The sequence below is a fragment of the Rhopilema esculentum genome, chromosome 8 (assembly GCF_057945365.1).
Source record: "Rhopilema esculentum isolate cy_ngs chromosome 8, ASM5794536v1, whole genome shotgun sequence".
In the NCBI taxonomy this organism is placed as follows: Eukaryota; Metazoa; Cnidaria; class Scyphozoa; order Rhizostomeae; family Rhizostomatidae; genus Rhopilema; species Rhopilema esculentum.
The window spans coordinates 5,054,449-5,080,618 of record NC_142822.1 but is presented as its reverse complement, the minus strand read 5'-3'; the positions used below and the strand labels follow the sequence as shown (position 1 = coordinate 5,080,618).

The 26,170-nt window shown below is 37.9% G+C and overlaps 3 protein-coding genes across 4 annotated transcripts in view; 2 read left to right on the top strand and 1 right to left on the bottom strand.

Moving 5' to 3' along the window:
* The first annotated feature begins 911 nt into the window (after positions 1 to 911).
* On the top strand, positions 912 to 12,958 carry LOC135694441 (pancreatic lipase-related protein 2). The gene is made up of 9 exons (XM_065213188.2): positions 912 to 1,846; positions 6,456 to 6,513; positions 7,120 to 7,327; positions 7,921 to 8,087; positions 9,438 to 9,656; positions 9,847 to 10,143; positions 11,652 to 11,837; positions 12,332 to 12,547; positions 12,791 to 12,958. Coding segments are annotated over exons 2-9 (1,350 nt in total). The 5' UTR covers positions 912 to 1,846; positions 6,456 to 6,458; the 3' UTR covers positions 12,793 to 12,958.
* LOC135694443 (RING finger and CHY zinc finger domain-containing protein 1) overlaps positions 11,688 to 26,170 on the bottom strand; it is a 56,302-nt gene continuing 41,819 nt past the window's right edge. The window contains exon 11 of the mRNA XM_065213190.2: positions 11,688 to 18,597. The gene's annotated coding sequence lies outside the window, so the exon portion shown is untranslated. The remainder of the gene's footprint in view (positions 18,598 to 26,170) is intronic.
* Positions 18,531 to 26,170, top strand: part of LOC135694439 (pancreatic lipase-related protein 2) — a 32,337-nt gene continuing 24,697 nt past the window's right edge. The window contains exons 1-4 of one of the 2 annotated variants that reach the window (XM_089109726.1): positions 18,531 to 19,159; positions 22,331 to 22,388; positions 24,035 to 24,236; positions 24,683 to 24,828. In XM_089109726.1, the coding sequence (XP_088965852.1) occupies positions 19,130 to 19,159; positions 22,331 to 22,388; positions 24,035 to 24,236; positions 24,683 to 24,828 (436 nt within the window). In that variant the 5' untranslated portion in view covers positions 18,531 to 19,129. The remainder of the gene's footprint in view (positions 19,160 to 22,330; positions 22,389 to 24,034; positions 24,237 to 24,682; positions 24,829 to 26,170) is intronic. The other variant, XM_065213185.2, reaches the window with a different exon arrangement.

Sequence of the window (26,170 nt, the reverse complement as noted above, 5' to 3'; positions counted from 1 at the left end):
CCCACTTTACTCAACGCTCCGTGGTGCATCAAAATTGCTCAAAATTGGCTAGGGATACAAACCTTTTTTGGCACCACCTTAAGTTAAGTCCATGGTACAACTCTATCAGGGCTCGCGAAATGTGATTGAAAATGAGGTGGGGGCGCAATGTAATGTTGTTCAGGGGCATAACAAGGGAAGAACAATTTTGAAAGTATAACATTATATGGACTGTGGGAAACACATTTAAAATGATTTCAACATCGATTAAGATCGAAGAAAGATCCTAGGCAGTGTTCATAAACTTTCTTTTATCATTAGGCTATAATACTAAGATAATACACGGGTTTAATGAAGGGCGGCACAATGTTTAGCAGCAAGAAAATTTTACAAATATGACGCTCTTGAAACTCGAAAAACTCGTCTAGAATATTTACAACATTTAGAAACCAGGCAGATCCATGTAAATGTGTCATAATTTTTTGTATAATTACGCCAAAAATCTCAATTCTCAATAATCTTAAAGGGTTTAGTAAAAGCCGCCACCATGGTTGGCGGCAAGCAAAAGTTTGAAAGTATAACTATGGAACTCAATTCCAATTGAGATAAAGTACTCCCCTACTCTATCAATATTCAAGAAAAAAATCTCAGAATTTACATCCTTTAATTGTACTTGTAATCTTTGCAAGGAATATGATAGCAACATCGGTTATATTTGATTTATATTTTATTTAGCGTTGGTAATTTAAATTAGTTGATTTTAATTAGCTTGTATGTATAGCTAGAGATTGTACCAACTTTAAATAAAGAAAGAAAAAAAAGCTACATAGCAGATTCAAGAAAATATTCGTAATCTTGTTTATATCATTATGTACCATAGTTTTATCTGTTTTGCATTTGAAAAGACGGCGACATGAAGACGGTGAAGTTATTGCAAAAATTTAGGAACACGTTTAACAATAAAACATAAGAATAAGATTATCGACCTCTATTGAAAATACAAGTCAAAATATTTTTGCAACTTGAAGCATTATTTTTTAAAATCTGATCGTTAAGATTTTCCATCGTATTTATTTCTCATTTCCATCCTACGTGAGGTTAAATAAGTTTAAGGGTTGCTTACGGATGTTCGGTAACTTATGTATAGTGGACGGCCAAGGAATTCTGGGATACCATTCCTACCCTGGGTTCCTGAGCATCAAGGGTCTGGAACGGGTTGCAAAGAAGGCGTATTGGTGCGGGAGTGCGGAGGAAGAAAGAAAGATACGAGAGGAAAAGGTATTCATACCGAAATATGCACCCCTTCAGAGCTCGGCTATTTCAAGTGGCCTTCTTCGTTCACATTTGTTTTCCACGTGATTTTGGCGCCCCTTTGAAGAGTTGGATCGCCTTCGGCACCACCTTATTCCTGGTTGCTGGAGGGGCACGTGCCCCCTGGCCCCCCGGTCACAGCTATTGGATACAGTTTGACTTGGACGAAGGGGGCCATTACAAGGCAGCTCAACATGCTTAAGCTAAGTTTCAATAATCTAAAAAGTGTTTTAATGACGATACTACTATTGGCAATTGCCATTAGCAATGGCGATTCCAGTTTCAATTACCCTAACATCGAAACACGCCCAAAAGTTAACCAACACGGAAAACCATACGACAAGAAACGAAAACTAAAATGATTGTTACTGTCTATCAAAGAAACTTGTATCTATTGCATGACTGATTCTGTTCAATGTTACTTTGTTCGTGGTTAAGTTACCATTACCTCGGGAATATAAGGACGCACGAAGAGCTGTGGGCTGCATGGTCTAACCGGCAGAAAAGAGGTATAGAAGAGTAACCCGGCTGCAGTTCTTCCAGATTAATTCTCCTGGTAAGTTTTTGTTGGGATTTTTGGAAATACATTTTAAACGTGCCATGAGCTGTGGCAATAGCGAGTTTGTATCGCCTAGATATTCTTTTCTCTACTGCGGCCGTTCGTTCGCATGGTTAACTGACATAGTCACTCAGCTTGTAGTAACACTACTGGTCTCTGTCACATTAAAGCCGCATTTACACGAGCAATTTTACTTTGGCAACTTTCCTTGACAAGTTTCCATGCCCGTGTAGATTATTAAAAAGTTTTGCTTGACAATTTCTACACATTTCATGATGAAAGATAAAAAGCTGCAGCCTACTAATGTACTACACTGGGAACCAGACTAGTGAGTTTGGTACCCAGGGTAGGCACGCGGTAGACCTTAGCGCAAGCCTTGCCAAATAGGAGGGGGGGGGGGGTTGGGGCTGACAGTATTGCGGTATTTGCTTTTTTTCGGTCGGTAATTCGGTAATGAGGCGGTATTCCTCAAATTGGCGGTATTCCGGAAATGAGAAAAATCGGCGGTAAACGGTTTTCAGTGAATTCAATGCCCTGTGTGCGGTATTTGCGTGTTGGCCAGTTCTGAATTAAACAATTTAGCAGTTTTATTAGAAATGTGGGCAAAATGCTAGCGGTGATATCTCTTTTTTTATATATAGTGAGTCTGGTACCCAGGGTACTAATGTACTAAATTAACAGCAAAAAATTTCGTCAGATAAATTTTCGGCGGATAATTTTCGTCGAAAAAAATTTCGGACATCTTTTCAGAATTTCGTCCTGACAAAATTTTGTCGTGGACTTTAAACACAGAGATAGCAACATATTACCTAAAATCGTAAGTGACCAACCCATACAGGTTGCTTTATATTCAATCCTATAGGTACCGACTTCGTGGAGACATGGGGCTTGATTGAGCAAACGTTCGGAATTTGGCTTAACCACCCCCCCCCCCCTCCCCAGACAGCTTTTTCACACAGAACCTCATGTCAGGAAGGCCAAATTAAAGCAGTATATTTCCTCAGTTTATGCAAAGGTGCAATCAAAAGAGATGCTTTTAGCATTCAAAGAGTCTCTACCCTATATCTATAAGCCATGAAAGTTTATAAACAGAGTATAATTAAAAGTATTAGTTTGAATATAAGTATAAGTTTCGGAAAGCACAAGATTTTATTTAGCATAAGTTTGAATAAGATTCGTATAATATAGTATAAGATCTGGAAAGAATTAAGTCCATCTCCAAAAGGAAAAATTGGTCTCAAAATTGTGCTTCCTGTAGAGTTCAAAAGTTGGGTTGAAAAGTGCAAATACCTTGAACGAATGAAAGAAAAAGTACAGTTGAGTATAGAAAGACAGAGGCGAAACCCTTTGAAACCGGCGATAAAACACAGTTATAACAGTAGCGTAGTCAGGGTGGTAATATCTGGGGGTGGAAGGGGTTGGGCAAAGGCGAGTTGAGCAGGAAACATTGGAGTCTTCACCCTTTTGGACCCAAGATATGGGTGGCCTCCGACCCTCGTTACGCCACTGAGTTAGAACTACGGTGATGAAAACGAGGTTAGTTTGAGAACCGACAATGATGATGATGATGTCTACGATAAAGTTAATTAAGAAGATGATTTACATGGAATAGATCTAATGGATTCATAATTTGATTGTTGACCTCATGTAATAGTTTTTTTATGCGAATTCTCAAAAATCTTAAATGCAAAAAATTTCGTCGTGACAACATTTCATCTCATTTTGAATTTAGTCGAAGAAATTTTTGTCAAAATATTTGTCCGAAATTATTTCACGACGAAATTTTTTGTAGTTAATGTATGAATCTAAGAAGAAAGACAGCAAAAGCGGTTGGTTCTGCCTTGGGCAAACCATTGTCGCAAGCAGATCAAATGATTAGTAGAAAACTTGACTGGAGAACTGAGACTCACAGACCCTGGCAGTTTTCAGAATTTTTTTTGGTAAATCCAACAGCTAAAATTTTGCGTTTGGAGTCATCTTTCCAATGAGTTTGAACTCATTGGAAATCTTAGCAAGCAATAATATTTTATTTGCATACCATTTTTGTAACTGCCAGCCTGTGTATCACAAAGGCTTTTGCAGCTGTGGTTTACATGTCAAGTCATCTACACGGACAAGTTTTGCAAATGATAATTTTCTATTTGTCAAGTGCACTTGCTAAAATCTGGCACTCCAGCTTTTGAACAAGTACACTTGTCAAGTAGAAAATTGTCATTTTTCCTCAATCTACCCCAATCTACACGGGCAAAATAAACTCCTCAAAAAAAAGTTATCAAGGAAAACTTGCTAATGTAAATGCAGCTTAGATTTGGACCCTATTATATAAAATCAAGCTCCACTTACAGTGACACTCCGCTTACTGTTACAGCGTTTCTCCTAACAGGAGCTCCCCTTATCTTATCGGTGGGGGATTTCAGGAGCAAGTGGAAGGCTCGACATTGATGAGATGAATAATCATGCTGGATAATCGTGGTTGTTATGATTACTTTATAAGCACGTGATTTTATTTATAAGTAGCCAGCTGTAAGAAATCAAGCCATAAGATGACAGGAAAATTGATAGGTTTTAGTACTGACTAACTTTAAGAAACGCCTTGGTATTGATCAACTTCAAGAAACAGCCGGAAAATTCTTATTCTGTATCACTAGGTACCTTCTCATGGCCATCACAACTGGGCGGGTATGATGGGATGGGGGTGATGAGTAAGGGGTGATGGGTTTGGGGTGATGGGTTTGGGGTGATGGGTTTGGGGTGATCTGTTTGGGGTGATGGGTTGGGGTGATGGGTTGGGGTGATGGGTTTAGGGTGATGGGATGGGGGTGATGGGATGGGGGTGATGGGTTTGGGGTGATGGGATGGAGGTGATGGGATGGGGGTGATGGGTTTGGGGTGATGGGTTTGGAGTGATGGGTTTGAGGTGATGGGTTTGAGGTGATGGGTTTGGGGTGAAGGGTTTGGGTTGATGGGATGGGGTTGATGGGATGGGGTTGATGGGATGGGGGTGAAGGGTTTGGGGTGATGGGTTTGGGTTGATGGGATGGGGGTGATGGGTTTTGGGTGATATTCAGTGGAAGAAACATTTTAGTTAATTCATAGACCTTCGCACCTTAAGATAAATAAAGAATCATGTCATGGTAGTTGCCCCGTTGCGTTTGTTGTTTGTTTGTTATTATATTTTAAAGTGAAAATAATTTTAAGCTATAGTAAAGTAACTTGTCTAATATTTGTTATATATGATATTCGCCCGAGGGTAAACAAAACCAAGCGTTAATAGTTAAAGATTTCTTGTTGGCACTAAATAAAAAAAACCAGGCCCCACTTCGGTAAAAGTGTGCCTTTTGTCAACTTTCTCTACAGTTTTTCGGAAGAAGCGTCAACTGCAATTCACAATGAGCTCCAGATCTCTTCTCTACATTCCAAAAAGGAATTCCAGGATAGGAACAAGGGGGCAACCTTCTTCTTGTTAAATTGACATATATACAAAAAAGAAGTCTCTTTGCAATCAAATTTGTGTTCTTGTTTGTGTTTTATAATGTAACCATTTTGTGTTTTGTTTTTGTTTATAAAATGTAGCCAAACGTTAGCAATTGGTATTTTGAAACCATGACAGAAATTCCCAGTACTGAAATCATCATAATATATAAAAAATAAATTATGTTTACTTATCTTGGGCATAGTTTTATAATGTAAAAATCGCAACCATATGATGCTGGGTATACTGAAACAAGTCACGACTGAATCAGACAAAAGATGGTCTTGTTTTTTTATTAAGAATGGTTTGCTACAATGCCGGAAAAAAATAGTTAAGACCTTTCAAGAAAAGTTGATATTTTCTTCGAAAAAAAAACTTTCCTCCTACCCCCAGCTCAATGTTGAATACGTGATTCTGGACGGAAAATTATAGAGCTACAAAACCAATATTGATTCGGGGGGAGGGGAAGGGGGTGGTTCGAATTAACAGGGGCAACGTAAAGTAGAAAATTGCAAAAATTGCATGTTGCCTCAACAATTTTGTCCGGGATTTAGATAAAAAATATCATAGAACATCAAAAATGGGCTGACACAATGCAAAACTTGAAATTTGCATATGTATCAGGATTATGATAGCCGTAATTAATATTCAGTATTATGTTACAGCATTGTGATGTTACAGAATTACACTATTACACTCTTTTTTCAAAAGAATTCTATGAATTTTGTCCGGAATTTTGTCGACATTTCAAAGAAATTTTCGTTTGGCGCCTGAATATTCTTTAGAATATTGTATTCTTGGAGTATTCATACTTTTTAAAATCTGATATGGTTTCAGGGGAGCATCGCCCGCCCTCGACTAGAAACCACATATTTTTAAAAAAAAACAAGATACGCCAGACATGCAATTCCCTGTCATGAGCATTGCAAAACAGGCAACTGCTGAAAACGAGCCAGAAATATGCGAGTTGAGACCGAGCAATGTTCCTATAATATTCTTTAAAGTTAGATGATTTTGAGCTTGAATATTCGTATAAACAATATTCGTATGAAAAAGTGTATGTTATAAAGCATGTTATGAGTGGCAAGGCAAAACGTAAATATCGTTTAATAAAATAATTTTTTAATATTTCAGAAGATGAGGTCTGTGGTTATTTGCTTGCTTCTTGGATGTGTTTTTTCACCGTCAGTTTGTAAGTATATATAATATCTGAATAAATTTGTTTACATTCATAGATTTAATTATGCTGAAAAGATAATCTAGAATTCCTTTTAAGACAAACATAAGACACCATTCTGTCATATTAAGCTTATCATATGATGTTACTTTTAATTTCACTTTAGCGAATTCAAAGACATGCCAATCTTTGACAAAAGATATATCTTTTAAAAATTTCATGTCCAGACTTTTGAAATTAAACATTTTTTGTCTTGTCTGTAAAATGTTTTTTTGAAATCCAAAATATGCTGTTTTTATTCCTAAATTTTCAAAAATTATGCCTGTGAACAAAGAATTCTAATAGCAAAAAAACAAATTATGGTTTCTTTTGACGAGACTAGCGTGCAGTAGAATTCTTGAAGGGGGGAGGGGGGAGAAGATCGGTCAGCAAGGATAAGAGGATTCCCCTGGTGCAACAAGAGAATACTAACATGCTCCCATGGGGAGAGGTGTCTGGCAGAAATTTTCTTTGAAAACTGGCGATGGCGTTGCAGGAGTTGTGACGGGTATTATTTGTACCGTGGGGACTGGGAGCATCGATATTTTATAAAATGCCCTTTTGCTTCTAATATCAACACAGCTGCAAAAATACACAAGTTGGACGAAAGTGAGCAAATACTTGAAGCCATCAGGGAAGAAGATGATGCCCTAGATCTAGAAGACAACGTAAATGAGAAAGACCCGGTTGAATCTTTTGAAGAAGATCTCATGTTGGCAGAGGCTGATGGCCACAAATTTGATTTGACTGAAATTGAAGAAGAAGATGGAGCACAATTTTTCTCAATAAAGTATAATTATTTCAATATTATTTCAATATTTTCTCTACATCGACAACGTCGTGAATTTTCAATCGTCTTAGTCAATCATTAGAAACTTCGCCCAGGGTATACATTAAGGCCTAGACTCAAGTTTAAACCGGAGCCCAAAACATGGCGGTCGAACGATCAATGAGGATGTTCCTTTTTGGCCATTATATAATTATTTATATACATATTGTATGGCGAATGGCGATTGGCGTATGGCGAATGATGAATGGTGAATGGTGTTTGACGTATGATGTACGGCGTGTGGCGTATGATGAATTGGGAATGGCGTACGGCGAATGATTTTTAACGCATGAGGTATGGCGTATTGTGTATAGCGATTGGCGTATGGCGAATGTCATATGGCGTATGGGATTTTGATTACTGCCCCACAGCTTGTATATGCAATAGAGAACAACGCAATTTACAACACCATAAAATGCAAAACAAATTATTTTGTACAGAAGCTTTCCTTTACCCTTGCTTCAATTGAGAAATACCCTGCTGCAGCTGCCTAAATTAACTTCATATATACCAAACCATTATCCGTCTGATAACTGAGTAAATTTCACTCGCAGGAAAGATCCGAAGCCTATATTCAGGCGGTTGTTTAGAAAAGCCAAGAGATTTGTCAAGAGAATTGGTAAGAAAGTTGGTAAGAAAGTAAAGAAAGCGAAGAGTAACCTGCAGAAAATTGGAGAACGCATCGCTAAAGCAGGGAAACACGTCATCCGATTTTTCAAACGTAAGTAAAAGAATCGATTTTTGTTTTTAAGCAAAATGAGTGAATTAGTCCATGTTAGGAATATGTGCTGACAGGAATTTTATTTCCTGCACCCCAAACTCTGAACCCTCGAAGTAGAGAAAAATGATGTAACGAAGATTCCCGAGGCCACAGAAGCAAAGAAGACATGGGCATAGGCAACGTAGACACAAGTCTGCAGCAATCACGATAAAACTAAGCAAACTGATAAAGAGCCTCCTTAAGGCTGTCGATGTTACCCCTTTCCCATTGGAACATTGAGCGACAATAATAATAAGATCCTCTCTTCTTTGTAATAGTGTCTGAAAGGAGTAGCCTCGTATTCGGCTTTTCACATGTTCTATGGTCTGACTTTTGGTCTATTCTAAATTTTCATGGTCACGTGTACCTGTTTTTTCTTATTCTTGGTCGGTTATTTCTTATTAACGTGTAACTGTTTCTTATTTAAACATTACAAAATTAATCTCGCAAACATTTTTCGCTGTATTGAAAATATCAGGAAAGTAATTTGTAAATAATTCATACAAAGAGGAATTACTTTTCCTTTTTTAAATACTGAAAAAAACTTGTTATATTTTATAAAAATCTCCTTTTCGTCAATCACTTATCTTCATTGCCTAGAGCGATAAGACAGGGTAAATAAAATGAAAGCTAAGATTTTACAAGAAATAGAGAAGAAAATTTCAAGAAGGCCTTGAAAAGTATTTTTTGCTGTAACTATCTAAGAAGGCAGTTTTTGTTTAACAGCCTTAGTTACTGTTAGCTCATCACAGTGTTGCTTTCCGTTGCCCCACCTTCCTTCCATTTATAGTGGTCTACTGTGAAATACAAGTTCAAAATTTGCTATATCTTTTTCATTATTAAACATGACCCATAATGCCCTACACAAATTTACGAAAAAAGATATCTGCTAACAAATCAAACTCATACAAAGACTAACAATCGCTTGCAGAACATTTCATTTAACTGCTGTAGTTTAACTAACCAACGTTGAAGTGCATATAAATACAGTAAAAGTTATATTCAAGAGAAAACTTGTATTTCACTTGCGTTTTGTGGCATTTCAAATGTATTCCCAAAAAGGAAGCAAAAAATGACCACATTCTGCCCAACCCTACTTTAACCCACCCTATTTTACCAGACCCGATTTTACCTCACCCCTTTCTACCCACCGCTTTTTGCCCCACTCCAAAGTAAATAGGGTATTTCATGAACAACATGTACTTTAACAATAGAAATGATTGCGATACTTGGCATTGGTGTCTTGACGATATAAATCTATAAATAGCAGAAACGGCCCGATCTAAATTACTTTCTTCGTTCGATTCACAGGAAGAACAGTGTGCTACCCACCGTTTGGATGCTTTAAAAACAGAAGTCCTTGGAACAAAATCTGGAATCTATTACCACAGAGACCAAGTCAGTTGGGAACGAAGTTCATTTTATACACAAGGGAAAACCAAATAGGAAAAGCCATCCACATGTTCGATGTAAATGCATCACATTTATCAGTAAGCAGAAAGACTATCTTCCTAATCCATGGATGGAAAGGTTGGTAGCTGGCCGATTATGTTTTCGACGGCAACAAGCACCCACCTTATTTGATAGGCAATGTATTACATGTCTATTATTAAAAGCATCGCCCATTTGTCTACGTCATCGTGCAATGCCCCCCCCCCTACGTCATCGTGCAATGCCCCCCCCCCTACATCTTTGCATCACCACTTGCTTTTTTTTGCAGAAACCCAAGCAAGTACAAAATGGATAAGAAAAATGAAAGATGAACTTCTAAAACGTGATGATTTCAACGTCATTGGTGTATACTGGGGTATAGGCGCTAGAAAGCAGTACTTTCAGGCAGCGGGCAACAGCCGGCTAGTTGGGGCACAAATCGCTTACCTCATACAGCGTCTTCATAACGACTTGGGGTTGCCCTATAGCAAGGTCCATTTGATTGGTTTCAGTCTTGGTGCTCAGATTGCTGGGTTCGCAGGCAGAAGACTCCGCGAGAAAGGACATATCATTTCACGTATAACAGGTTTGTTGACTGTAAACGTGTTTTCTGATAGTTTATTGGAAAACCTGTTTTGTCGTACTGCAGGGCCATCAGGGATGCTGGGGGGAGGGGGCGGAGCCCCCCGATAATTGTCAGTTGTATTATAGTGTACAGTTGTATTATAGTGTACTGAATGGAAGCAATTCAATAGGTAGCCTCCCCCTCTCCCAACATGAATTTCTTTCCGACGGCACTGTTTACTGTCGTATTGTTTATATCGTATGGCTTTTATACCATGAGCGGTTGTATTTGTGTTTGGTAACACAAGACTATCACTGTTTTTAAGATTTTGAACACTTCTTCTTTCCACAAAAATATCTTCCATGAAGAATGGGTTTCAACTGTGCCTGGTTTTGTAAATCTCTGTTCTAAGCAACTCCAGATTTCTTTGGTGAGCTGATACTTCCTTAGCTACTGACACATCTTTGGCTAGAAGTCCAACACGGGAAGGTTCAATGTGTCTCTGTCATAATTTGCAAAACCCTTTCACGATCTAGATCACAGGGGTCTAGATTACAGGCTAAGAAAACCAGGCAATTCACAGCATTCAACCCTGTTGTTAAAGAAGAGAAAGATGACTTACTGTTCTGCTTTTAGTTTCAAAATCTGAGCGGGAACCATAAGGAGAGGCTTTTTTGGTTACGGCTTCGTAATTTTTCAAACTCCAAGAGAGACATCTTTTGGAAGTTGAATTTCTTGGCTTTGTTGGCATGGGCTCTGATTCTTGGTATACTTGGATAAAATCGATATTCCTTATAGCTTTATCAACAAAGTTGGTGTGTGCTTTACTTTCCTCGGTAACAAGGGACAAATTATCCACATCCTTATTTCTGCAGCATTGAAACTGTCGGGAATCAGGGCTCTATTTTCTATAAATATAACGCCAAAAAACCTTTTTAAGAAAATAAAGGCTTCAAAGTTTTGAAAAACTTTTTGCTGTCCATAATGGATTTTACAACCAAATTACTATAAAATTCACGTTTCTCCTGGCGTAAAGTTTGAACACATTTGCTTCGCTGCTTCTTGAAAGAATAAAAGTTTCCTGGAGTCTGTTTTTTGTTGCATCCACTTTTTAAATGCGTTCTATGCATGGTGGCCTTTTAGAGCCTTAGTCATGAACGGCCATTTTACATACTTTATCTTTAGGGGGCATGAACATTCAGCCCTTTTTTAAACACCGCATTAAACTAACTATAATCGAGCTCTAGAGACTAACTGAGCAACTCGCGTAAAAGGTATTTTCTAAAATTTTCCACATTAAAGTCAATTATTAAGTCAAATATTCGCATTAAGTAAATACTCCCAGAACTATCAAATTAAAGTGACGGAGGAACAACAACAATATTTCTTAAAATCTGGACGTCCAAGAATTAAGTACGATTAGAGAATTTTTCTCGTCAGCCCCTTGGAAACAATCAGTTCCCGCCAAACAATCAACCCCTTATGATTGCAGTTTATATGAAGTTCTAAATATCATTACAATATTTCAGGGCTCGATCCAGCTGGACCTGTTTTCGCTCTCCAGCCAAGGAAAGCCAGACTTGATTCAACTGATGCTCGATTTGTTGATGTTATTCACACAAGTTTCCTGTATTTTGTGGGGATCAAAGACAGATCGGGAGACATTGATTTCTACGTTAATGGCGGAGGAGCTCAGCCTGGTTGCGGATTGAATAGTAAGCACTGATCTATGAAAAGACTGGATCGAGCTTCCTGTTGTCTTGAACCACCAAAGTTTGAAGCCCGTTCAATTTCAAAAGGAAGAGGGCCCCAAACAATAGCGGGAATACTTCAACGACATGGATATGCGAGAGCTGCAATGCTGTGTGTATGATTGCTGAAAAAGAACAAGGCCAAAGCAGCTGTAAACATTGCTAGGGGTGACAGAGAAGGCCGTCTCCTCGCATGGGCTGTTCTGGAGCCCTCTTCTCAGATGGCGACACTCTGGTCACATTAGAAGCTCGATCCAGTCTTTTTTATAGATCAGTGATAGTAAGACTATTAAAATTGCATATAATTCTTTAGGGGTCTGGAGCACATGCTATTAATTCTTCTTTCTTTTGCAGTAGTAGCCTCGAACCGTGCTAACGCGAGTAACGTAAAGGCACTACTGTTTTTACTGCGAATTCTTTAAAAACACAATTTCTATGGGACTCGTTCTCTTTTGCAGAGGTTCCACCAAAATGCAGTCATTTCCGTGCTGTGGAGCTTTTCATCAAAAGTATAAATCCACCTTGCAAATATCGCTCGTACAAATGCTCAAATTACACAGCATTTCGCTTTGGTTACTGCAAAAATGCAAGATCCACTGTTATGGGATACGATGTTAGCAAAAGAGCAAGAGGAAAATACTACCTCCAAACAAGCGAAACTTCACCGTACTGCTGTAAGTGGCTCTAAACATACATTTGTTGTACGTTTTAACATCTTTCATGTATTCGAGTTCGTACATCACCTTTATATATCACGTATTGCAGGAAAACTGAAATGCGTGTAAATTTTCCTGGATGCGCAAAATTCAATTACCAAGATGTCATCTCCCCCCCCCCCCCCAATATGAATTTCGTTCCTGCTGCACTACTGAACAACCCTGAGACAATCCTTAAATTTTTTTTTTCTATTTTACCAGGATCAACTGAAAATGGAGATATTCGCAAATTAAAACCACTTTCACTTTTCACTGCAATGGACACATTTGATATGATTAGCAGCATTAGAATGGAACTGCCATTTCTTTTATATGAATTTAGAAAAAAATGTTGATTCATTTATAACGTTTTTAAAGGCATTGATAGATTAATAAATAAACCTTTGCAACAAAAGAAAAAAAGAAACAAGCTCAGTTAAACATGTGTGACTCTGGTCTACGTTGGGGTTCAAATTAAGTTGCATTGAAGCCAATGAAGCACTGCCTTTCACAATCTCTTGTACCCTGGGTACCCAGGGTAAATCTCTTGATGCCATGCCAGGGCATCTAGATACTCGAAGCCCTTTTCTCCCACTCAACCTCTTTCTTTTTCATGGCGTACGAGGCTCTGGTACCCTAGGTGACTTTCACATTGCTACCAAATAATTGTACCTAGGTCTGGACTTTTGATTTACTCAAAGAGCTTGGTTGAAGTCTTGCTCATGCAAAAAATTATTCTAACCTACAATCCTCGCTCAAAAACCTGAAAACTTTTTCCTTTACTTGCACGTAGGCCCCTTTTTCTCCAAGCAATTTTAAATATTTATTGCAAATCAACATTGTGTAGGGGGCGAGGTGGTGTACAGCGGTCAGGAGAGGCAGGAATAGCGTTATATTGCGTTTTTTCAAAAGGTTTTGGCAAAGATTTTAGTTGAGGATTATTTAGTTGTTAATATTCTAGGTGCATATTCGAACCTAGATACTTGAATAAATGTTTTTATAAGAGTGTGGTGAAGACTTAGAAATACCTTGTAAAAATTGCTGACCTCTCTCTTTCGATTGAACAAACTTTTGCCTTGGGAATAACGCATAACAAACCATTGTCTTGCCTGACAGAATTATTACTTATTTTCTCTGACCAGTAGTTGTCTGAGTTCCAGACCCCTTGCTAAAAGTTATAGGGTTCAAGCAACTGACCAGTTACATCTCGTGACGTGTGAAGAGATGACAAGAGTATGTATGTAATGTAAATGTTGTACAAGGATACCTAAAATGATATAGGCTAGTCCTGAATAAGTCTGGAGTCCGAAATAGAGCTCAACTGCAGCAGAAAATACTGGGTAAACTCATATACATTTTGATTTCGAAGCCATTACAAGCTCTTCATTGCTAAGTTTTAAATATTTGAGAAGCGCATTAAAGCATTAACCACTATACGTCAACTTAAAGCAAAAATGTTTGCTGTGCAAAGGGCTTTCGTGCCTGCAAGCTGTTCCAGCCAATCGACAATGCGACTATTTGATTGCGATCCAGCCCTCATGGGAGACGCAATGTGGAGAAGTTTCGGTTCACCACAGGCACAAAAGTCATGGATCGTAGTGGGATGAAGTGGAAGCTTGATCGGCTGACTTTATATACAGAATTTTCAGGGGACCCTGGCCCCCTTTTTTGCAAAACAATAGAGCTTTCATCAAAATCTTTTGTCATGGGTGTTAAATTTTGTTGATGTTGTTGTTGTTGCTGTTGTTGTTGCTGTAAATTTATTTAAATTCGATATAAAAAACAATAGCTAACAATATATATATATATATATTAGATTTATGTTGATATTCCACAAAAAGCAGTTGATAGATACTTGCAATATAGATTTAATCACAGAAATAACACATTGTTGGTACCGTTTTCATCTGATCGTGCAGAATGTTTATGTTTGACGTTAGATTGCATAAAAATGCGACGTAATCAGGGACGTAACCATTGGGGGGGGGGGGGGGGAAACAGCATTTCGCAGGGCAAAGCAGAAGGAATTAGTAGTTCTCGCAGGGCAAAAGAGATCAGAAATCAAGTTTCACAAAATATCTTAATTTGTTTTACTTTCTTATCAAATCCAAAACATATGTTAGTTTTTCCGATTTGTTGTGGTATTGTAAAGTGAGTTTCTTATTTCCGTGCCCCTCGCAATAAAAAAGTGACACTGCTTGGATAGACGATATCGCATCATGGCATATAATGAAAAGTGTTGGAGCTGGGAAAAAAGGCAAGATTGCTCAGCATTTTTCTTCTGAAGCACACCAAGCAGCATTGCTAGGTTTCAGTCGAACAAGGACATATTGACATTCAAATGAATAGGCATCTGAATTACATCATCATTCAGGAGAAGGCTGACGAAGAAAAATGCAAATCGATAATGAAGATTTGGTTTGATATTGCTAGAACATTGGCAAGGCAATGAATTGCTTTCAGAGGCTCCGCAGGAGACCAGAACGGCGATTTTGTCCAGTTTGTGAATCTTCTGTCCAGGCACTGTCCACAGATGAAAGAATGGCTTGATAGCAAACGATTGAAGCCTTTCAGTACGAAATACATGATTCTAATTCACAAAATGAACTTTTAGAGATCTTGGGGGAGAATGTTAGAGAAAGAATAAAAGATGAGATTGAGTGTGCTAAAATGTTGTCGGTTTCGGCCGATACAACACCCGATGTTAGCAATAAGGATCAAATGGTTGTGGCTGCAAGATATATTGGTGAAAAAGGAATTGCGCGCGAGGGAGTCGTGGAAATGAAAGAGTACGATGACAAACATGGAGATAAGACAGCAGAATGTATTCTCAAGTGTCTGGAAGCAAATGAAATTAATGTGAATTATCTCTGCTTCCAAACATACGATTTTGCAAATAATATGTCTGGGAGAATTGCAGGGGCACAGAGGGTTCTACAAGATATTCTTGAAAGACCAGTCCCGTACATTCCATGTCAAGGGCATCGATCTAATACTTTCAACGAGCATTGTGCAAAACAAAGTGCCATAATTACGTCGATGTACGATAATCTTAAAGATGTATATGTTTTCTTCAGTGCCAGCTCCAAACGAAACAAAATTTACGATAAACAAGTTCAAGAAGTTGATGAGTACTCCTTGAAACTCTGCAACATGTCTAAAACGAGATGGGTCTACTCTTCAGAGTCGACAGAAGCAGTGTGGCGAAGTTTACAAAGCATACCCAAAGCAATTGACAAAGTTGTCAGTGACGACAGCACAGAAATGAAGGGTAAAAGTGAAGGGTAAAGGCATAAAGAAAAAGTGTCAGTCATTTGACTTTCTTTTTGTATTGATGTTCATGAGATAAATTATGAAGAAAACAAAGATTTTGACGATGCAACTCCAAGCAGAAGAGCTTAACATCCTAGATGCGATGAAGTTAATTGAAGCAACAGTAGAAAATCTTAAGAAGATTCGCATTGATAACAAGGCTATGGATGCAGAGTTGGATGCTATAAACGAGTGCGCTAAACAGCATAGAATAGATTCAGCGGCTGAGTTTAGTAGAAAACATCGACTCAGGTTGCAGCCAAGAAAGATTGACAACGGTCCAGAAACATAAGCGGAATTCAAATTCAATTCTTTCTACTGAATAGAAATGTGTGTTGTTCTCGATTCTCTGATAGCAGAGTATGGTGAAAATATCAAGGCATGCTTAAAAAATTGAGCCATTGGCAATGGAGTTGCAGCCACCACTCAAAACGATAAACCCAGGAACAGTCCACGATCTTTGAAAGCTTTTTCCACCAGGCTTTCATATTGAAGCAGGGGTTATATTATGTGAGCTACATGTTTTTAAGTAAATGATTGAACAACAACAGATCCAGCCAACTTCCGTCAAAGAGGCTGCCAAATTTTCATTTGGAAACAGACGACTTTTCCCAACGGTTTACGAATGCTACAGCCTTCTTCTTACAGCACCTGTCTGTGGCTAAAGACGAGCGAACCTTTAGCAAACTTAAGATTATTAAAAATTTGCTGCGATCAAGGATGAAAGATGAACGATTGAATGATCTCATTCTACTTGCTTGTGACAAAGACCTAACAGACACTATCCCACTTGATAAAGTATTAAAAGTATGCCATGAAAATAAATGAGAAGAATTTCAATTAAGTAAATTAGTGTGAAAGTAGACTAATTATTGACTTTTTTTATTGCGATTGTTGGTTTGTGTTGCTTTTTGAAAATAATATATGTACTTATGTAATATATGAACAGTACTTACATAAGTACAAAACTTCTATACTTGTTTTACAGGAAAAAATTTGCAGGGTAATAGTGTTTACAGAGCAGCGTGCAATGTGGTGATAAACATAAAGATTTCTCGATCTTGGGTCTAGAGTTTGCTGTTTGTGAATTCTTACTCTAGCACGTAGAATTCTTACTCAACTGCTCGTGGTCGAGTGGCTGTAAGCCACTTTTACCCGTGCCAAATGCCTCTAAGGTAAATTTGTAATTTATCTAATGCGTTTTTATAATTGAAATCTTCTCTGAATCGTTGTGTTTATGAATAAGGGCAGAAAAAAAGCAAATATTTTCTGAAAGGGGTGTTTTCCGGTGTTTTAAAATTTTAGAGGCAAGCCCCCTAGCTCCGTGCCAGACACTCTTCCTTTTGGGCTGATGCGTGGTGTCTGTGATATAAAAAAGATGGGGGGGGGGGGGGGTGGTAAAGATCATGCTTTCAAACTACGCGAAAAAAGAGGAGGAAGAGACAACCACAATTTGTACATCAGTGAGAAAAGAGATTATTTGTCATCCGTAACCAGGTTCTCGTTAGTGTCAAACCTTTTGAAGCAAAAATTTGGTGACAAAGAATTTAATGGGATGAATTCAATCGAAAACGTTCCATGAGTAAAAAGAGACTTAAGAAGGAAAGCTTTACCCAGCTTTTGTCCCGTACAAAAATTTAGAAAGATTTCACTCAATCATGCATTGAAGTTTGAGAAGTTAATCACTTAGATCACAGAGATCTGAGACTTGTTCTCAGAGGAATTCTACCAGGCGAGACAATGGCTGGGATTCTCCCAACAGACCCTGATTCTGCCGATGTAGAGAAGCTGATTCCTACTTACAACAAGGTGGAAACAGGTGGGAAAGAAGCATAGCTCCAGGAAAAAATATATGAATATTGCAATGAAATATGCTTGATAGCGTAAGTTTCGAGTTCCGTGAACAGCTGCAAAGATATGGCTCCAAAAAACCAAAAACACTAAAATCTGGGAAGCAAGATTGATCTAAGGGGGTTTTTGAAGGTGAAAGGAAAGCAAAAATAACTTTGACGGAGATCCGAACAAAATACTATAAAAGGATTTAATTTCGATAACTTTTTGCTGACAAGTTAAGACATCACTAAATGTCGCCATTTTTCTTATAATCCCAATCCATATATTGTAAAGAATTAGCTTTTGTTACTAATACTTCATTCATTTAGGATTTTGCCCAATTAGGATATTTGCACTAAGGTGGCAGTTTCTACATATGCCGCGCCCATTGAGCCAATCCCAGCAAAGTACCGCGTCCACTTTCTATAAAATGTGTGGATCCGTAAAAATATCTTATCTTAGGCCCTGTTTGTCTTGTTTTTCGTAAGCATTATAGCAAGAATTTTTTCAGGGATTGCAATCATTTTATTTTGTTCTAACCATTTTAAGGCAACCCTAGTTTCTTTTTGCAAAGTATTTACAAGATCGCGCATGTTTTTAGAAAAATAAGCAAGTATTTTGTCGTCTGCATAATTATAGAGCGTTGCTTGTTTTATGAAAAGAAAATAATCATTTATGTTAAAGTTGAACAGGATTGATCCTAGCATAGAGTCCTGGGGTACACAAGACATAACCTCTTGAAAAGAGCTATATAAATTGTTTATCCGAACACATTGTTTTCTTCTTTTGAGATTGTTTACTTCACATGAGAGGTGAGATCTCACTGAGGCAGGATCTCACGTAGAATCTTCGTGCACCCGCAAGAATCTGCATGATTGGAATACCTCTTGTAAAAATGTAGCTAAACATAAGTAGACTGGACCTAGTCTAATTTTCAGTTGTTAGCTGTTCCTGATATTTTTCACAAAGAAATATATTTTTCGAGTGCCTAACTGGAACCTTCATTTTTTAGGTTTTTTTAGGTTACACAAACTTTGGCTTCAATTTCCTCATCTTTTCTTCGTTACAATAAAATATTGTTTTCTATTTGTTAATAAAGCCGACTTTTCTTTATTGATTTGCGAGATTTAAAAAGTGGGAACAAATCAGGAAGTTTTTTAACGAGACCAATGTTGATTGGCCGGAGATGGCCCTCTTGGTTCACCTGCTGCTCACTACGAGTATTTTGATTGGCTTTTAGAGATTCATAGGGTCAAAGTCATTCGGTTTCCGAACGGATAAAGAAACAAAGGGCGTCTAGCAAAAACACTTTGAGAAAACACTCACTTTATGAGACATATTTTCACTTACTTTGGTCAATCGGTTGTTCAATATTCTAATACTGGAAACTGTTTGGAATATTGAACTTGGATCCAAATGGAATATAAAGAACAAATTTTGACAGCTGTAAGTGGTATATATATTTTTTAAACGTTGGTAAAAGTATTTTATTAGCTTTATTCTGAAAAAGTGCATCAAGAGGACTACGCCACTCAACACAAAAGTAGCCCGGCTGCAGGTCTTCCGAACTGATTGCCCTAGTAAGTTTTTCCATGGGATATTTTTAGATACATTTTAGACGTGTCACGATCAGTGGAAATACCGAGTTATCCTTTTGCTCTACTACAGGGGTTCTTAATTTGTTTTGCTCTACTACAAAATGAAGTTCGGATCTCATACATAGGCGCCGACTCTTATTTTTCCCAGGGGGGGGGGGGTCTCAATAATTTAAATTTAAAAAAAGTTAAAAAAAAGTTAAAAGGTAGAGAAATTTCCTGTCGCTTTAAAAACGTAAAACAACATATGTAGTATGTATAATAACAAAACAAAACATTTAAATAAGGCAGATATAACATCATAGTCTACAGTATTATCAGTTTTCGGACAGATGATCTCGAGGTAAAATCGTCTAGCAACTCATCAACTGGAATGCTAGGGATTTATTTGATTCAAATTATTCTTTAACAATAGATCAATTTCACATTTTTGAGACTTAGACCCCGTTTACACTGTCCCGTGCAAGTTTGGAACCATGACAAAACTGTCACGGTTCACCCTTCCGTTTACACTAGCACTGTGGAACCGAGACGATTTTGCTCTGCTATCCGGAACAGTTTTTGACCCTGCTTTGAAAGCGAACGAAATTCGTACCGTCACGGTTCCGTTTTTGAACGGGACAGTGTAAAAACCTATCTGAGACGATATTGTCACGGATTCACAAAGAGGTCTTTTGTATGGCTGTTTCAGGTTATCGAGGCTTTGATTGTGGCGTAACTACGTTGTCAAATTCTGAAGAAAAGGACATTCTGAAGACAAGACGACGACAGAAAAAGCTTGTATTGTTTCCCAGTCCAACCCTTCATTGGACTTTGCAGTTTTGTAGTCTAAAATAACACTGAAAATTAAAGCCACCTTGTCGTCCGTCCAAGTAAAGTTTTTATCGGCCTTCCGCTTCATTTTAGCTCTCAATAAAATTTAGATTGTTGATTTCGTCGGCAAAATAAAAGCCTCGGTTGACTAAATACAGCTTCTTCTAAACATTGTTCTACCATTCAATTAAGGTCGTACCGGTACAGTGTAAACGGAACGGCTAAACGGAACAATTTGGAACCGTGACAGTGTAAACACTTGCGAACCGTAACGGTACAAAATTGTCCCGGGACAGTGTAAACGGGGTCTTAGAATATACATGAATTTTCAGCCCAGTGGCGGATTTCAAACGAAATTCCAAGGGGGGGGGGGGCTCGAGCCCCCGAGCCCCCACGTAGTCGGCGCCTATGATCCCATACTTAGGCTAATTTAGAGATAAGATAGGCAGGCCTATTATTTATTGTTAGATTCTATATTCATAAAATCTATGTAGTGCGCTTGTTTTCATGGAATAAGTTTTGGAATGTTGGATGAGAGGAGAGAAAAAGGGAGGGCGATGATCACATTTAGGAACATGATGCTGGCTTGATGTTAGAGGGATTGGCTCAATGTGCAATACCCGACGGATTTACACGCCCAAGGCCAGGGATAGCTTTCTAGGGGAGGGGGGCTAAAAGATTCAAACTGTAATAGAGTATATCAAAAGTTTGTTTACACAAAAGTTTGCAGCATGCGTTTCTTTTGCCAGGTTGAATCAGAAGATAGTTGTGCTATTTTTAGGTTACGACGTTAATATTCGCTAGGTCGACTTAGCGCACTTGAAGTCAGATCCAGGGACAGCGAAACGTATTTTTTAAAATGGGGCCAAAATTTAATGATTGTGTTTGTATTAAAAAAAGCCGCCAACCATGGTTGGCGGAAAGAAGAATTTTGGATTATAATAATCTAGGGATGGCTAGAAACTGCATCTAAAATAGAAATTGACGGGAGAAAAACGGTTTCATAGTTTTATCTATTCTAATGTTGCCACATACACATACACTAATAAGCATGAACTTCATGAACTAAAGATAAGTCTGGCCTTGGGCCTGGGATCTCAGAAAGTGGAGGAAGGGGTGAGGTCATGGTGAGATTATCAACGACCTATTGAATTCAATGAAAGCAGTAAAATATTTTGCTACAAGACGTTTAAATGATTAAATAAAGCATTTCCTATTTTCTTACTCCTTTTCGGAACAATTACTGGTCAACGGGACGGCATATTATCATTTACTGCAGAGAAAAAGAAAATATCAGAGCAGTCCAAAAACAAAACTAAATCGAATTCAAAATTTTCATAATGTAAGCCAAAAATATTTTTTTGAGATAAAGCGCTCGGCGGGCCGGATAAAACTTGCTGCGGGCCGAAGTTGGCCCGCGGGCCGGAGTTTAAGAATGGGTTGGGCCGTTCGATTAATAAGAGTCATGAGGATGCCGCCTGGTTGACATTCGTAACACCAGTGGTCACAGTAACATAGAATTTAGATCTTAATTCGCAGTATATTAGTTAGTTGTTGAATTTGCAAGAGGAAGAGGGTGGGGGCTTTCATTATTTCTAACAACATCAACAGGGGTCATGAGTATCTTCACGCTTATTAGAGAAGGGGTAAGGGGTTTTATTTAGTGATATGAAAATCTCACCAGCCAGCTCCCTCCCCCCTTGCAACGTGATAAGATCAAAACGGGCTAAATCTGGCCCACAACCCCTCTTTTTTGCGAAGCAATAAAAGGCATAAGAAGTCTCCTCCCCCCCCCCCCCCACTTTCAAATTCGTGGCGTAGGTTCTGCTAAAGATTAACTTGGATCTTGATTTGGAATGATGTGTTAGATGATAATAAGCAATATATGACGGATAAGGTATGATGATCAAATCAAAGACTATGGATGCAGCCATCAATTGTATTTATTCATCTTCATAATTTTCATTGTAAGAAAAGATGCTCGATCTTTTCTGGGGATTTGAAGGGCGTGGCACCAAAATCCAGTCATTATTCGGATGATGTAACGCAAAATATTTGATATCTGCATATGGACCTGGACTATGATAACAGTATGATGTATTACTGTGTTACAGTCTTATTATATCACAGTATTATGTGATATAGCATGGTATTTGTTGCATGGTAAATTCAAATATTGTTTAAATGGAAGTATTTTACAAAATTTCAGAACATGAGGTCTCTGGTTATTTCCTTGGTGCTTGGCTATGTCTTATTTTCATCAGTTTGTAAGTATATATAATATCTGAATAAATTTGTTAGCTTTCATGGATTTGATTGCTGAAAAGATAATCTTGCATTCCTTTTAAGAAAAATGTAACCATTATTATGTTAAACGTTATGCTTCTTTCGCTAGAAACGGTATGTTGGAACCATGGACCGCGCACCAGTCTAAATGTGGAAGGGCTGAAAAGGGCGTGACCGAAATTGTTTGAGGCCAAGCCCTCTAGAACACCGGAAAACGCCCCTTTTAGAAAATACTGGCTTAATTCTACTGGGATTTTATAAACAATCAGGTTCAGAGAAAATATCAATAGCTATAAAAAAGATAAAATTAGCTTGGGGATAATGAACAATCAAGAAAAACACCTAGAAAATGAACAAAAGGGTTCCAATCAAGAAGAATTGCTACTTCTTAGGAGTTTACTATCCAATGTATCGTTGGAGCATAGTTAGAGTAAACTTTTTCTAGAGTAATAATTTTTCTAATATATGATTACAAAAATTGGAGGGGTTATAGCCCCTGCTAGCCCAATGGCTGCGCGGTGTCTGGTTGGAATCTAAAATTTGCTATTTTCTATTCATAAATTTGCAGAAAAATTGTGACCAGGGCCGCCACGAGATTTTGGAGGCACTGGGGCAAAACTTAAAGACGTGGCCCCATGCGAGAGAAAATTCTTACAACCATCCTTTTAGATTAGCTTTACCATGGGCACCAGAGCCTCAGTGACCCAGGGTAGGTTAGCTTAAATTCGTTAATTTTCTTGCAACAGTTTAAACGTCTTACAACTTTTAGGCATAGCTTTGTTACTTTTAAATAGTTTTAATCTAGTCCATTTCAAAAAGGAATTCATTACTTAATAAGGCCTACTTGACCTTGGGGCCCAGGGTAATTGCACCCAATTCCCTCCCTCTAGGCGGCCTTGATTGTTTCGTCATCTGCAAGCTTGAAATAGTTTTAAAATATGTTGGATATTATCTGTGCAAAAATTATCGTTTTCTTTGCATTTTCTTGGCTTTTTTAACATTTTTTGACGGCCAGGACGTTTTGAAAAAGGGACCACTGATCTAAATTATCTTTTTTAGATGAGTGGTCAAAAAGGCTAAATGGCAACTCTGGCCATTTGGGCCACTTTTGCTATTCTAAGTATGAGCTAGCCTATTTTTAAATTTTTGAAAATCTAGCATAATTTTATGAGAAATTTGGCAAAAGTCCAAAATTGAGATCTGGCCAAACTGTGGGACACTACTTTGAAAGTATTCTGCAACTGATTAATAAAGAGTACGGTTCTTAACTGATGTCTTTGAGAAAATCTTAAGATGGATAAATACATTTAATGCCTGTTGAAATTACTTGGAGAAGTTTGCGCTGTATTTTTAATTTCCTTTCCATAAGTTTACTGCTTCCGTCCCCTTTCCCAGTGTTAAACTTTTAGGAAAAATCTCAAAGGTCAGACGAACAAACGTACTTCCTAACCTCCTGCGATGTTCTATAGTATACCAACATGTTCGCAAGGAGAGAGGGGTATGACTGAATTTGCCATTGAAAATTCACGGTGGTGTTGCAAGAAATTTGGCAGGTTTTGTTTGTATCGCGGGGGTTTGGAGCGTTGACATTTAATAAAATGTGTTTTTCCTTATAAAATCAACAAAGCTGCAAAAGTAGACAAGTTGGACGAAGATGAGCGGATACTTGCAGCCATAAAGGAAGACGATGCGTTTCAAGAAGACGAAGCAAAGGCGAATGACCCGGTTGAATCCTTTGAAGAAGATCTCATGTTGGCAGAAGCTGATGACCGCCATTTTGATTTTAGCGAAATCGCAGAGGAGTATGCAGCTCAATTTTTCTCAGGAAGGTAAAATACTTCAACATTTTCCCTAAATCGACAATGTCGCGAATTTTCAATCATTAATAACTTCGGCTAGGGCATATCTTGGGGTCTAGCCTCTAGTTTAAATTAGAGCCCATACCATGACGTCTGTTTTGTCTATTATATGATTAATTTAGATGACAATTTGTTCTTTAGGTATGATTATACCTAATGTATGGCGTACCATATATATTGTATGGCGAATGGCGTATGGTTTTGATTACTGCCCCCACAAGTTAGTATTTGCAATAGAGAACAACGCAATATACACAAAAGCGTCGCTGATTATTTTGGGAAAAAGCGCTCCTTCACCCCTGCTTCTAATGAAAATGTCCTGCTGTGTTAAATAATTTACCACATCAATATATGTCTAATTACTTCAATATACGATGTCAATATCTGTCTAATTACTGAGTAAATTTCAATTACAGGAAAATACCAAAAACTACATTCAAATGGATGTTACGAGAAGTCAATAAATTTGTCACGAGGGTTGGTAAGAAAGAGAAGAATAAGCTTCAAGAAATTGGGGAACACATGGCTAAAGCAGAAAAACAAGTCATCCAACAATTCAAAAGTAAGTCAACAGTAACTATGTACAAGCTGAAAATGCAAGTGCCTTATAGAATCAGTGAATGAAGTACGCTAAAAGGTTAAAAAATCAATTTTTGTTCTTAAGCAAAACGAGTGAATTAGGGATATGTGCTGACAGGATATCCATTTCCTGCATCCCCGAACTTTAAACCCTCGAAGAAGAGAAAAGTGATGTGAAGAGGAATTCAAAGGCCACAGACACGCTCAGTTTCAAGCTCGAAATATTGTAGCTTCGTAAATTTGCAAGAGCAAAGAAAGTAAAGAATAATTTGCAGACTATTGGAGCATGTCTGGCTAAAGGATTAGAACTGGTACTAACCATGTCCCTATCTCATTGGAACACTGAGCGACATTAATAGCAAGATCCTCCCTTTTTATGCATAACATCCGTTGCACTACAGCCACTATACGATCAAGACAAGAGACAATATTTACAAATCCTTCAAACACTCTCTTGATTTTTCATATTATGAAATTTAAACTTTACTTATAGAATGTATTGTTTTCATTTTTAAGAACATTTTTATTGTATTGAAAACATTAGAAAAGTGATTTGTAAATAAATCATACAAATAGGAATCACTTTTCATTTTTTCAAAACTGAAGAAAATTGTTCACCCTTATGTAATTGTTCACCCAGAAATTATGTAATTATATAAGTTCATGACCTAGAGCAAATAAATCAGGGTTAATAAAATAGAAGCTGAGATTTTTTCCAAGAAAGAGAAAAGAAAATCTCAACGAGGCCTTGAGAAGTGTTTCCTGATAGACTTCCTTAATTGTGCAGCTGATCATAAATGCAAATTGTGAGAAAAGCATGGTATTTGGCAGACAGGCACCTTGCCGCGCTGAAAAAGATGAAAGTTGGACCAATTCTGAATGTTGCCACTATCCCCCATTTTTAGATGGCGATTTTCATGCCCAGTACGTCTTTATCTATCGCCAAAGGAAGATACGCCTTTATCAATCGCCAAAGGAAAATGCACCTTCATCTATCGCCAAAGAAAGATATGCCTTTATCTATCGCCAAAGGAAGATACGCCTTTATCTATCGCCAAAGGAAGATACGCCTTTATCTATCGCCAAAGGAAGATACGCCTTTATCTATCGCCAAAGGAAGATACGCCTTTATCAATCGCCAAAGGAAAATGCACCTTCATCTATCGCCAAAGAAAGATATGCCTTTATCTATCGCCAAAGGACGATACGCCTTTATCTATCACCAAAGGAAGATACACCTTTATCAATCGCTAAAGGAAGATACGCCTTTATCTATCGCCAAAGGAAGATACGCCTTTATCTATCACCAAAGGAAGATACACCTA